The sequence below is a fragment of the Sinocyclocheilus anshuiensis genome, unplaced genomic scaffold (assembly GCF_001515605.1).
Source record: "Sinocyclocheilus anshuiensis isolate Anshui unplaced genomic scaffold, SAMN03320099.WGS_v1.1 scaffold1662, whole genome shotgun sequence".
Classification (NCBI taxonomy): domain Eukaryota; kingdom Metazoa; phylum Chordata; class Actinopteri; order Cypriniformes; family Cyprinidae; genus Sinocyclocheilus; species Sinocyclocheilus anshuiensis.
In genome coordinates, this window is record NW_015545835.1 from 508059 (window position 1) to 522208 (window position 14150).

Consider the following 14150-nt stretch of genomic DNA (forward strand, 5'->3'; position numbering starts at 1 on the left):
TGAAATCATGGTGATGAAGCAGTCATGACAGAAGAGAGATGGTCAGTGTGTGAAAGGCTATGTGTGACACATGGATATTAAACTTGTGTGCTATAAACACTTGATGAAACGTTATCATCACGACGAGCAGCTAAACATACACCAAGCCATAAAACCGTCTTGTTTTGTAGAGAAAGTGTAAAAGCGTATGATTCTGGGTGTCCCGCAGAGTTCAGCTCCAGCTCGTGTCTAGTAAGAGCTTGAAGAGCTGCTTCAGGTGTGTTTGATTAGGGCTGGAGCTGAACTCTGCAGGACCGAGTTAGAGACCCCTTCACTCTCTGCACAGTCACTGCATGCAAACATCAGTGTCTGGGTGTATTTCTGCTAAGGAATATGATCAGACACTCAACAGAGCTGTAAGAGAGCAATAGCACTACAGCTCTGACACACTGAAGCTTCGAAGGGAAGCTCAGTATCTCCAGCCGACTCACTCACTCACACTACAGTCTGAATCAGAAAAGAGAAGCGCTGACCGCTCGCTCTGAATCCGCGCATCGTCTGCGGCTCTCTCACACTTCATATGCTGAAGTGATCGGCTGTGGTCCTGGTTTGTCGATCCACCCTTCCGTTCTCCGTCTCGAGGCTCGTTTTCTGGAAACAGCTGTATTTCTCACCCACTGACTGAACCGACTCTATTAGTGTTGACCGATCAGCAAACGAATCGTTCGTTTGAGTCGACTCTTTTTGACGATTCAGTGGAACGCCTGCCTGTAGTGTTGCGCGTTGTTGAGGATGGAAGAATATTGCGAATAATTAATACCAGTATATTCAATTATGAGTTTATTAATTGCAATAACAATTATTAATTGATGCTTTAAAATATGTTGTCGAGCAGAAGTGGTGAAGTGTAAACAGTGACAGAGTCGTGTGGTTTGTTGTGTGTGAGTGTGTATTTTGTGGGATGATTCATGAGCATCATATGACACAGCTGCAGGGGAAAGAGAGCTTCTCTCTCACAGACACAGCCAAAGTCATTTGTGCTTTACAGAAAGACAAGCGAACAGAGAACACCAATGACTGTAAAATGAATGATAAGAGAAGAAACTTAAAAGTTTCATGCGAAGTGCATCGTGAAAGGCTTTAAATGAATGGCGTCTCTATGATAAAATTGTGCTTGATTGAAATTCAGCTTAAATGTGTGATAAAATAAAAAAGTGAACTGTCATCATTTAGTCTGTCCCTTTAAGAGCCAGAGTTGGCGAATGATCAGGACACGCTTCTGTCTTACTGAAAACATTCTTGTGCGAGTTATGCTGCTATTTGGACTTCTTTGAATTGTATTAAGATTTGTCTTACTGTTGTTTGCCTGGTATTTTGTATGTTCTTTTCGAGCAATAATAATAACAAAACAAAAAAAATTCGACGTGAGTCGAAGTCGAGCGTATGGCGTGACGTCAGCGATGCGTCAAGTGTATGACTGACCAATGGAGACGACGTTCAGGCCGCTAGACTCCGCCCTTTCAGACGACAACCGTAAATCCGAAAGCCATTCTACGTGTAACGGTTTTTATTTTAGCTGCGTCCCAAATCTATACACTACAGCAGCGTCCCAAATGACGCACTATACACTATGCACTTATACACCATGTACTTATGCACTATGTACTCAACCATGTATAGTATGAATTATATAAGGTTATTTTGTCATTCATAATCGGAGTCTGATAGCCCCTCCCCCTTCACTACGTAATTAAAGCTGCGACAGTTGAGTGCATGAAGTGTTCAACATTCCACATTTCTTCCGGGTATTTAAGTGCATCATCCGGGTATTTAAAGTGCACTTTTTCATTTTGGAATTTTCCGTGAACACACTACTCGCACTATTTATACGACAACCCGTCAATAGTGCATAAGTACGCGAGTTGTTTGGGACGCACCTATCGTGTGTTTTTATACTTCCGCACATTGTCGTTGATGTCGTGATCCGAGTCAAAGCTGCGCTCCAGTTGCGCAGGCCGGCCGGTGAAAGCGGAAGAAGCAGAGCTGCGCAGCGTGTGCTCCGGATGATCCGCACAAACACACATCAGGAAAGAGACCGAAGACGCGCACAGAGCCGCTGGATCCACACACAGACGTGTCGATGACCCTCTCACCCCACACCTCATGATCTCAGCTCAACTTTGTCCTCAGGCTCCATCAAAGCATGTGAAGCAGTCGCTGGAGAGCAGATGAAGTGCATCTCGCTGCGGCTCGGAGGAACACACTGGGTTGAGTGTTATATTATTCATTAAACGCTATCATATCATGTATTCAGATGTGTTGACACGATCATGTCTGATCTTTACTGACTGCTGTAGATGGCTTTCTAATTCATTGTGTTGGAGAATAATAACATTAACAGAATATGGCCATTTAAATAATCAAAAGGCCAAATAAACAAACACACTAGACAAATAAGTAAATAGAGCAGCACTGCGGCCATATTCTTCAATATATAAATACTCAAAAAGTAAGCCACACTTACCTGTTAAGAAGTCATTGTCATCTCATTAGCAAAAATGTCCAGCTAAGTGGCTTCTATCTGAAAGAAACGGACAGTAAATGTGCTGAACGCGGAATTGCCTCAGTAAAGCTAGTCCTTCAGACAGCTCAGATACGAGCCAGTCTCTGTGTAAACATATAATGCGAGCTTTATTAGTCTGTGTGCTCATAGGCAGGTCTGGCTTTTGTGTGAATGCTCCTATTTAACCTCAGTAATCTCAGGGTTTCTGCAGGTCTTAAAAAGCTCTTAAATCAGAGCAGAGAGTCTTAAATTCATAAAGTCATGCAATGTTTTCCTAGAAACAAAACAAACCAAAAAAATGCTCAAGCTTAAAACAAGAACAAATGTCTGTCAATGAGAAATGAACACTTGTTTTCCCCGTTTGTTCTTGTTTTAATCATAAACTTTTCTCAGAAAACGAGGCTTATGCTATTTTGCTTCTCCATGAAACGTATCTTGATTTAAGAGTCTATGGACAGTGTGATCAGAAGTACAGTAAAAGATATTTCTATATTCAAATGCTTGAATCAGAGCTAGTCGAGCCTTAAGCTTTGTTTTGTAAAATGTCTGTTGGAAGATGCATTTTAAAACTTGCGTTATTAATGCAAGACTTTAGATTTAGAGAAGGTATTTTTATTGATTTGATCCTTTGCTTGGTCTTGCAGAAAGCCTGTCTCCTGAGGTATTTAAGAGTCTGCTGGCCTGGCCTTGAGTTAGATGTCTTGTTGCGTGAGTGAGTGAGTGAGTGTGTTTTGCTGTGTTCGCAGGCGACTCTTGTTCCATGTGCCCCTGCTGTTTGCTGTAGTATGTGAAGTCTCCGCACGCTCATTGCTTTGTTACTGCTGGAGCTCGTCTTCCTGCAGCATGAGCGGCATCGGGCGCTCGGGGAAGCCCTCGCTCTGGCCCTCCTTCAGCAGCTTCAGGCCGCGGTCGGAGCGAGTGCTGCTGGCCCGCAGCGAGAGCACGCCGGGGGAGCCGGTGCTGAAGATCACCATCACCGAGACCACGGTGATCGAGGCCGACGCCGGCGTCTGGAGCTCCAGGGCTCTGACCTACCTGGTGCTCTGGTACTTCTTCAGCTTCTGCACGCTCTTCCTCAACAAGTACATACTGTCTCTGCTGGAGGGAGAGCCCAGCATGCTGGGTGCGTTTCCACATCTTACGCAACAATCGATGTTTGGTAACACTGATTCTCAAACAAGATTAGTGCAATAAACCACAGTCTTTGCAAACAACGACATGCAAGTGCATTCGGCTTCTGCGTGAGATGTGACATAATATATTTTATTGAGATTAACCCGTTTATTAGCCTTTGCCTGAAAACACTTTGTGCTTTAAAGGAATAGTTCACCCAAAAATGACAGAGAATGAGTTCATCCCAGATTAGGATGAGTTTGTCTCTTCATCAGATCTGGAGAAATGTAGCATTGCATCAGTGTCTCAGCAATGGATGCTCTGCAGTGAATGGGTGCCGTCAGAATGAGAGTCCAAACAGCTGATAAAAACATCACAATAATCCACAAATAATCCACAGCACTCCAGTCCATCAGTTAACATCTGGAGAAGACAAAAGCTGAAACTAATCCAGCATTAACTAAAATACATTGACCTCATAATCCATAATAACTCTTCCTCCAGTGAAAAAGTGCATCTCCTGTTGTCTCTCATATTTGTTTAGAGCTGTTTAAACGCTGCTTGATCTGTGCAGATTTCTCTCCAGATTCAGACCAGAACACTTTTTCACTGGAGGAAGCAATATTATGGATTAGGGACTCATATTTTAGTTAAAAACCTCTTAATGCTGGATTAGTTTCAGCTTTTGTCTTCTCCAGATGTTAACTGATGGGCTGGAGTGCTGTGGATTATTTGTGGATTATTGTGATGTTTTTATCAGCTGTTTGGACTCTCATTCTGACGGCACCCATTCACTGCAGAGCATCCACTGCTGAGACACTGATGCAATGCTACATTTCTCCAGATCTGATGAAGAGACAAACTCATCCTAATCTCTGATGATGGCCTGCGGGTGAGCACATTTCAGCAGATTGTCATTTCGGGTGAACTATTCCTTTAAATGTACATTTTTGTTCGCAAATATTCTTTCAGGAGCTGTTCAGATGCTCTCCACGACTGTCATCGGCTGTGTTAAGACGTTCGTGCCTTGTCCCCTGCATCATCATAAATCCCGCACCGAATACCCCCCTAACTTCCTCATGATCATGCTGTTTGTGGGACTGATGAGGTGTGTTTACGCTCACAATCCTTCATTTGTTATTCCTGTGTAATATAGTTTGATACGAGACGCACACAACTTTATTGATGCAGTTTAGTGGGATAGAAGTGATGTGATGTTGCATGTTTGCTTTAATAACATGAAAATGTTTAATTGTATTAAAAAACACGTGTAGGGAACATTTCACCTCAAAAGCAACAGAAAGAGATTGGTTTTATTCTGTGAGGAAAAAGAGGCCTGTTGTTAGGACATCAATGTTTTATTTGCATTGCAACATTATTTCCATTCCCCTCTTCTTTCTGCAAAAATACAAAAGTCTTAGTCTCCTTTACGGTAATACAGTAATGGAAATCACGCTTTTAGGACTCGATACTTTTTGACTAGCGTAATCCGCATATATGTGACCCTGGAGCACAAAAGCAGCCTTAAGTCACTGGGGTATATTTGCAGCAATAGCCAAAAATACATTGTATGGGTCAAAATTATAGATTTTTCTTTTATGCCAAAAATCATTAGGATATTAAGTAAAGATCATGTTCCATGAAGATATTTAGTAAATTTCCTACAGTAAATATATCAAAACTTAATTTTTGATTAGTAATATGTATTGCTAAGAACTTCATTTGGACAACTTTAAAGATGATTTTCTCAATATTTAGATTTTTCTGCACCCTCAGATTCCAGATTTTCAAATAGTTGTATCTCAGACAAATATTGTACGATCCTAACAAACCATACATCACTGAAAAGCTTATTTATGTATACATCTCAATTTAGAAAAATTGACATGGAGACTGGTTTTGTGCTCCAGGGTCACATATCATATTGAGGGTGAATGTGCTTCTTGTTTCTGGAGTGAAATGTGAGATTCACACAAGAGTGGTGAAGTTAGGGAAAAACACCTGATTGTTCTTCAGACCTGCTGTCACTTGATAAAGAAGACTCTGGAACGTGTTTTACTGGCACGGCGAGCTTATTTGTCTTCTTCTGTGTGTGCTGTCAGGTTCACGACAGTGGTGCTGGGTTTGGTTAGTCTGAAGAATGTGGCCGTGTCGTTCGCTGAGACGGTGAAGAGCTCGGCGCCCATCTTCACTGTTATAATGTCCCGCCTCATACTGGGAGAATACACAGGTGCCGCGCTCCTCACACCACACTCTGTCAGGGATGAGCTCAAACACATGCGTCCGAATGATCAGGCTTAAAACTAATGACGGAACGGCTGGAAAACATTACCACTGCAAGAGGGACCTGAGTCAGACACTTCCAGTCAAAAGTTTAACCCCTTAGCATTCCTGTAAACTTTTTTTATTTTTTTTCAGGATTCACAGATGAATAGAAAGTTGAAAAGAACAGCATTTATTTGAAATATAATTTTTTGTAATATTATCTTTACTGTCGCTTTTGTGACGGCTTCCACAAAAATATTGTGCAGCACAACTGTTTTCAACATTGATAATAATCAGAAATGTTTCTTGAGCAGCAAATCAGCATATTAGAATGATTTCTGAAGATCATGTGACACTGAAGACTGGAGTAATGATGCTGAAAATACAGCTGCGCATCACTGGAATATATTACAGTTTAACAGATATTTACACAGAACCCAGCTGTTTGAAATTGTAAAAATATTTCACAATTTTTACTGTATTTTTAATCAAACAAATGCAGCCTTGCTGAGCAGAAATGGCATCTTTCATTCAAAAACTCTTTAAAAAAAAAAAAAAAAAGTAGGTTTTACAAACCTTCTAGAGAGCAGAATATCATAGACACTTGTTAGGGTTGTGTTCTTTTGACTCCTGCCAGTAAATAACCGCCTAGCAACCAGGGCTGTGCGATATAGCCAAACAATCATATCTCAGTATTTGTTAAGCTTTCTATCTGGATAAAAAAAAAAGGTAACACTTTACTTGAAGGGGTGTGCATAAGACTGACATGACACCTACATAATCATGACATGACACCTGCATAATCATGACATGACACATGTCATGAATATGAAGGGTTTTTATGCATGTTTATGACAACTGTCATTTGCTCAGTTGTGTCATTTGTAATGCAAAGATGACATTGTTTGAGATGTCTTTGTTATGGGCTATGGTTAGGGGTAAGGGTAGGGGTAGGGTTAGGTTAGGGTTAGGTCAAATAATGTCATATTTGCATTAAAAATGACAACTGAGCGAATGACACTTAATGACAGTTGTCATAAACATGCATAAAACCTCCTTCATATTCATGACATGTATCATGTCATGATTATGAAGGTGTCATGTCAGTCTTATGCACACCCCTTCAAGTAAAGTGTTACCAAAAAAAATCACATCCTGATCCTGCCCAATGTTGGGGTTTTAAAACAAATAAAGTGAAGGTAACCACGTAGGCTGTGCTATATATTATGTGCAAAAAAGGGTTAAAATCACATTATAGCATTGTAACATTACAATCTAAAAACAAAAATAATGCTTTTTAAAGCAGAAGTTAAATTCACTAAACTAAAAATGAAAATAAATAAAAACAAAAGCACAGACTGTTTTGATTACAGTCACTTTATAGTTAGTGCGGTCAGAAAAATACACAAAACCTGTAGGTTTAAACTTCAACATATGGCACATTCATTGTCCAACAACAAATATTTTAGCTAAATGTATATTTTAGTCAGAATTAAACTTTCCCGTAAGAGCGGCGTGGGCATTTGTAAATTTAATGTGCGAGGCTTCCGGTGTCATTCGCTTCCAGCTCTTTCTAGCTGTACAAAACCTCTCGCTTTGCTGCTTGATATTGCAAACTTTTATTTTTTCATGTATTATCTCAATTATGAACACACTGGTTTGTAGCGCACAGTTTTACCGTTTACTGCACTTTGAACTTCTTCTCGTTATTTCCTACAGCGGCTAATAAACCGGAAGTCTCGCACACTCACAGAAAGCGGCTTACTTCCGCGATTGAAAAATAAGGTGGATACGTGTTAACTATATCTCACGAGTGACTTTAAAGCCCTTAATGTAAGCATGTCTCATGTTTAGGACAAACTGGATTACGCACTCTCCCCGCAGCAGCTCAGTCTGTGTCCAGAACGATATAGTGGCGTAGTATTAAGTGTGTGTGTGTTGCAGGGTTCTGGGTGAATCTGTCTCTGGTTCCTGTGATGGCGGGTCTGGCTCTCTGCACTGCCACCGAGGTCAGCTTCAACATGCTGGGCTTCTCCGCCGCTCTCTCCACCAACATCATGGACTGGTGCTGCTCTCATACACCTCCATCACACACACACTTCACCCTGAGCTCCAGTCTAATGCACAGTTTTTCTGTCTTAGTTTACAGAATGTGTTTTCCAAGAAACTGTTGAGTGGAGACAAGTACAAGTTAAGGTGAGAGCCGCTGATCTGTGCACACATGCAGCATTCGGACTTCTACACTGCAGGGTCATTGAGACATAAGGGTGATAATCACACTGGAAACATAGTGCCAGTATTCTTCATTGTTAACTCTGGCCTCCAGGAACTGAGCTCCGCACTCCAGATACTCCCAAGTGAACATAAGCGAGTGTTTTTGTTTTGTAAGGAGTTGTAAAGCAGGCATGACTGTCACGGTGTCTGTGTTTTTTCCTCCTGTCTAGTCCTCCAGAGCTTCAGTTTTACACCAGCGCTGCTGCTGTCATCATGCTCATACCTGCCTGGATCTTCCTGATGGTCAGTCCGTGAAAAAACACACTCTCACCAACCTCAGTTAATGCTTTCGTAAAACAGCGACTACATCTTAAATATATTAAGAACAACCATTAAAGGGATAGTTCACCCAAAAATGAAAACTAGCCCATGATTTACTCACCCTCAAGGCATCTTAGGGGTGTATGACTTTCTTCTTTCAGACGAGTCCAATCAGAGTTATATTAAAAAAATGTCCTGGCTCTTCCAAGCTTTATAATGGGAGTGAATGGGTGTTATTTTTCAATAGTCCAAAAGAAGTCCAATAAAGCGCATCCATCCATCATAAAAAGTGTCCCACACGGCTCCGGGGGTGAATAAAGGCCACCTGAAGCAAATCAATGCGTTTGTGTAAGAAAAATACCCATATTCAACCCTCTACGCACAACTTGGCAATAGAATCGCCATTGGCTAGTAAATTTTTTAGTTTACTTGCCAGACTGATATACTATTTTTATATATACAAAAAGCTTATGTTTGTGAAATGACACAGCTTTTTTTTTTTTTTTTTCAGTCAGTCATTATAATGTGATATGATAATCAAGCATTATTTAGTGATAGAACTTTAGTGATTAGAACAAGAACTTGGTAATCATGTATGAAAGCATATTTGTAATTTTAACTGAACTCGGGACTGGTGGTGATGCTTAAAGTACACATGAAATCAAAATTGACTATATTTATTTTGTTAGCGCGCACTGCTATTTTTGTGGCAAAAAATTCATCCGTGCAAGTCAATCCACAAAAAAAAATTGTTTGCCTGTAATCTTTAATCCAAATCTGAAAATGCACCTCGCCTCTGTAATGACGGACCTTCTCTGATGATGTCAGTTTGACGGTTTGGGCTTGAGCATAACATCCTTAGACACGCCCCTCCAACGGTCAGTGTTGTTCTGAATGAAACGCCTACTTTACTACGTCCAATCAGTTCGCAGTAGAAAAAAAACAAGCCACGCCCTCGGTTTTTCTCATTCAATATTCCATTTCTCTCAGAAGTATGTCACAATGCGGAAGTAAAGTCGGTCGCAACTTCCAGTTCACGTGGACTTTAAGATATTGTTGGTCATTTAGGGTCAGAGAAAAACTAACAATAATACTGATAAGATAATAATAATAATAATAATACGAATTCTACTACTAATAAGTTATAAAACACACTAAGGATTAATGAGCTGCTGGGTTCATGAATATCAATCACGTTGTAACAGGAAAATACAACAAAGAATATCGTTTATTTGTAGCGTGTCAGTTCTGCATGGTATGTGAGACCCTCGCACTCTCTCTCTTTGCGTGTGTGTGAGAAACAGCGCTATCAGCAGAGCAACTAGAGTTTACGGTGCGTCAAATACAGGTGCGCTCCATTGAGATGAGCTGAAAAACAGCACAGATCGCTTGACGGAGAGCGAAACTCTGAAGTGCTCAGAGTGAAAATATATCTGTGCTAAACTTACCCTCCAACTCACACGCTGGCCAGTAAAATCTGAGAATTTATTAGCCAATGGCTAACGTTAGACGTCATTTAGTCACCCAGAGTAAGATTTAGTCGCATATGCCAGTGGCTCCAGCAGATTCCAGCACTTTTTATGATGGATAGGTGCACTTTATTTTGCTTGAAATTCTCAACACCTATTCACTCCCATTATAAAGCTTGGAAGAGCCAGGACGTTTTTTAACATAACTCCGATTGGATTTGTCTGAAAGAAGAAAGTCATACACTCCTAAGATGGCTTGAGGGTGAGTGAATCATGGGCTAATTTTCATTTTTGGGAGAACTGTCCCTTTAAGCAGTTTAAAGTAACCTTGTCCTGTTGAAATCAGTTGAATGCAGTCGTAGCTCTGTGTGAAGCTGATGTCGTCTCTGTCCCGCAGGACCTGCCGCTGATGGGGAAGGGTGATCGCTCCTTCAGACTGTCTCAGGACATCGTGCTGCTGCTGCTGTTTGACGGCGTGCTCTTCCACTTACAGAGCGTCACGGCGTACGCTCTCATGGGCCGCATCTCCCCCGTCACCTTCAGGTGCGAGCTTCGTCCTGTGCTGCGTTACCCAATCAGAGCTGCCAAAACATGCTGCCTTTTTAGTGCCGAAATATGACCGGGCATATTCTTTGTAATGTGAACCCTTCTAGATGAATATCAGGGTTTCTGAGGGTCTTAAAAAGTCCTAACTCACCCTTACACAAATCAGGGGCTTTAGAAGTCTTAAATGGCATTAAATGTTGATTAATATCTACCTCTGTATTTTTGTGTCGTTTTCCAGTACAAATATCTAAACATCTTTAAATCGAGATACGTTTACTTGAGATGCACAATGAAGGTACGAAGTCTTGTTTTCTAAGAAATGGAACAAAATGAAGTGAGTTTGTTTAAAATAAGAACAAATATCTGTCCAAGGAGTGTGAAATCTTGTACCACTTTAGATTAGGGAACACTGTTCACTATTAACTAGTTGCCTATAAGCGTGCATATTACTAGCATACTGGCTTTTATTAGTACTTATAAAGCACATATTAATGGCTTATTCTGCATGAGCATATTTTAGATCCATACCTGAACTGAACAACTACCTTACTGACTATTAATAAGCAGTTTATTGAGGCAAAACTCTTTGTTAATAGTGAACGTGTTTCCCTTTGAATTCAGTTGATTTTTCTGAGCCCATTGTTCTAGTTTTAATCACAAACTCACTTTATTTTGATCAGTTCCTCATAAAACAAGACTTCTTATCTGATGTTACGAGTTGAGACTCTTTAGGAAGTTGCACTGGAACACAAGACAGAATTCCTGAGAAAGAGCATCACTTCTCTGCAGTGTGACCAGAAGTACAGTAAAAGAGATTTCTGTGTTCTAGTGGTTTGAAGCAGAGATGTTCGAGCCGTAAGCCATGTTTTGTAAAAAGTACTAAGAAGCAGTGTTGGGGGTAACTCATTACAAGTAACGCGAGTTACGTAATCAGATTACCCTTCATCAAAATGAATTAAAACAGTGAAATGCAAACTCAGAATATGACGCAAACCTGCAATAATTAAATATGTTAAATAACACAACCATTTTATTAACCAATGTCTTTGCTGCTGACCTTTGATGACCCAGTTGAACCATACTAATAAGCAAAAATGACTTTAGATAAACTAACAATTGTGCTTCATTGTTTTTTTATTGCTGAAGAGTGTTTCTTCTCCTGTGTTGTACTGTACAGACGTGAATTTACTTTTCCTTCAGCCTGAGGTTTATTCATTACACTTTTTGGTGTGAAAGGGCTTTTATATTTGCTATAAATAGAACTTCTTATATTAAAAACAATCAAGCCCTGCTCATATTTAAAAAGTAACGCAACGCATCCATAAAAACTAAGTACCGTAACTAAGTACCGTAATTAGTTACTTTTTGAGGGAGTAACGCAACATTGCATTACTTTTAAAAGTCCCCAACACTGCTAAGAAGTGATGGAGATCGGTTGGAAGTGGTGTTTTCAGACTTCAACAGCTCGTTCTCAGCTCCTTACCTTTTCTTTGATGGGTCATAAATCCTGCAGAAAGCCTGAATGCGAGTGCGTAGTGCTGTGCTGATGCTGTTTGTGTCCTCCGGCAGTGTGGCGAGCACAGTGAAGCACGCTCTGTCCATCTGGCTCAGCATCATCGTGTTCAGTAACCCCATCACGCTGGTGTCCGCCGTCGGGACCCTCATGGTGTTCCTGGGAGTCCTGCTCTACAACAAGGCCAAGCAGATGCAGAGAGACACTCTGGTCCAGCACGCTCTGGAGCAGTCCGCAGAGTCCCAGCAGAAGCCCACGCTCCAAGACGGAGACGGCACACCTGCCAAATAACCTCCGCTCCTCTAAACTGAGCGAAAGCTAGAGATGGATGTGCTCCGGGTGGAAAGGACAGCTTTCTGCTGACAGCTCGTTGGTTTGGGAGTCAGGACTCACAGGGAATCATGCCTTATGTAGCTTATGGGACCCTATCATTCTGAAACCTTTGTGCGTTTAGTGAAAACTGAAAGAGACTTAAGAAATATTTAGGCAGGTAAAGCCCAAACAGTTATCACAATATTCTGTGCTATTTGAGGGCTACATGTAGACAATGAAAATATAGTTTGAGTGAGTCTCACCAGCAAACATCCAGCTCATATTTTACCCCAAAATAATAATAAAAAAATAAATTGTTTTGCAACAAGGCATTGTTTTTAGGACCATATTATTTGCATTAATGATTAATTGAAAACAAGTGTTTTTTAAAAACTAAACAAAAACTAGGCTTTATGCGAGAGAACATTTTGAGGTGAACGATGACATTTCATAAGCAAGTGTATTTTGCGAAGGCGCCGCTCCTGATGAAGCGGGTTTCTGGATGGAATGGCTCCTGTGAAAGAGCGTGTGTTTTCTGTGTTCACTGCACACGCTCGTATGATGTACTGTGCTCACGTCGTGCATCGCTGCAGAAACAGACAGGCTTGTTTCACACTTTTCGTTTTATTACTCCGCATCCTCTCACTTATTTTGGATCTGGAACGGAGGAGATGATTTTGTCAAGTACTTTTGCTCGATTATGTCCCGATCATCACATGACTTGAAGTTTGCCTGTGTATTTTTCTCTTCACTAGATCTCTTGAAGGGGTTTCTATGTGCTCTCTCTCTAGTTTGTCTGACTTCTCTCTCTGTGAATGTGGGTTAAATGATACGACAGAAACAGATTTGTCAAATACTTGATGAAACTGCTGACAGAATGTCTTTGCAAGGGAATGTTTAAAAAGAATCTCCTTATCTGCTATGGTGGGTTGTGTTTGTGATATATTAAATGATGTATGTCTGTACAATAACCACTAATGGGAATTGTCTGTATAATTTGGTCTTTATTTGTGCATTGGACACATTTTGATTTATATGACTTCTGCATTTCTTTATTAAATGTGTACAGTGCGAGATTTGTGCTGCTGTGCTGTGTGATGAATGTGTGCGGTCAGGGTTGACTGTATTTGGCCGAGCAGTGGTTTGTGTGGCTCGCCAATGTGCTAGATTTCTCACTCTCTTGTTGTTGTTGTGAAAACCTGGCAACCCTGGCTATGTTAACTATCTGGACCAAAATAACTATAAAAAAAATTATATAAGACTTCAACTGTAAATAATAATAATAACAACAATAACGCTTATTAAATATTATTATTATTAAATATGACAGGAGCAGAAACAGGCTCAAAAACCTCAGACTGGTGAAAGAATGCAACAATTTATTGCATTAATTTTCCTAACAATACAACAAAAGGCAAAAGCCAAGAAAAACATCTGTAAACTGTATATAGTACACAAACTGGTGTGCTTTTCAGCTCACTGATGGACGTGAGAGAGCGGCAGAGCAGCGAAAACCTCCTGACCCGGTTGTGATTAGCCAGAAAGAGGAAGTCAGTAGTTCTTCCGGTGATGTGAAAACGCGCCGAGTACATCACGGGTGAGTAAAAGACTGATTGTCAGTAATAGCTTGAGTTTGAGTTTATAAGCGCGCTACTGAGGGGTTCAGCAGGTGTTTATGCGTGTTTTGGAGCTGAACGTCATGTGACCGTAAGCGTGATGACGCAGTGAAACACTCAAAACAAACACTGAACCTTTCTTCAGCTAACCGGCGCCTCTAGTTCTAACACACACACACTCTCACACACTCTCACTCTCTCACACACACACACACACACACACACACACACTCTCACAC

General features: G+C 40.8%; 2 protein-coding genes across 2 annotated transcripts in view; both read left to right on the forward strand.

The window, feature by feature from the left end:
* The first annotated feature begins 1834 nt into the window (after positions 1–1834).
* LOC107698431 (solute carrier family 35 member E2) lies at positions 1835–12683 on the forward strand. The gene is made up of 9 exons (XM_016499444.1): positions 1835–2246; positions 3289–3665; positions 4628–4763; positions 5758–5885; positions 7865–7985; positions 8063–8116; positions 8365–8437; positions 10322–10467; positions 12040–12683. Exons 2-9 carry the CDS (start codon positions 3386–3388, stop codon positions 12272–12274), a joined length of 1173 nt encoding a protein of 390 aa, XP_016354930.1. The 5' UTR covers positions 1835–2246; positions 3289–3385; the 3' UTR covers positions 12275–12683.
* Positions 12684–13795: 1112 nt separating this feature from the next.
* cdk11b (cyclin dependent kinase 11B) overlaps positions 13796–14150 on the forward strand; it is a 17423-nt gene continuing 17068 nt past the window's right edge. Inside the window, exon 1 of the mRNA XM_016499423.1 lies at positions 13796–13892. The gene's annotated coding sequence lies outside the window, so the exon portion shown is untranslated. The remainder of the gene's footprint in view (positions 13893–14150) is intronic.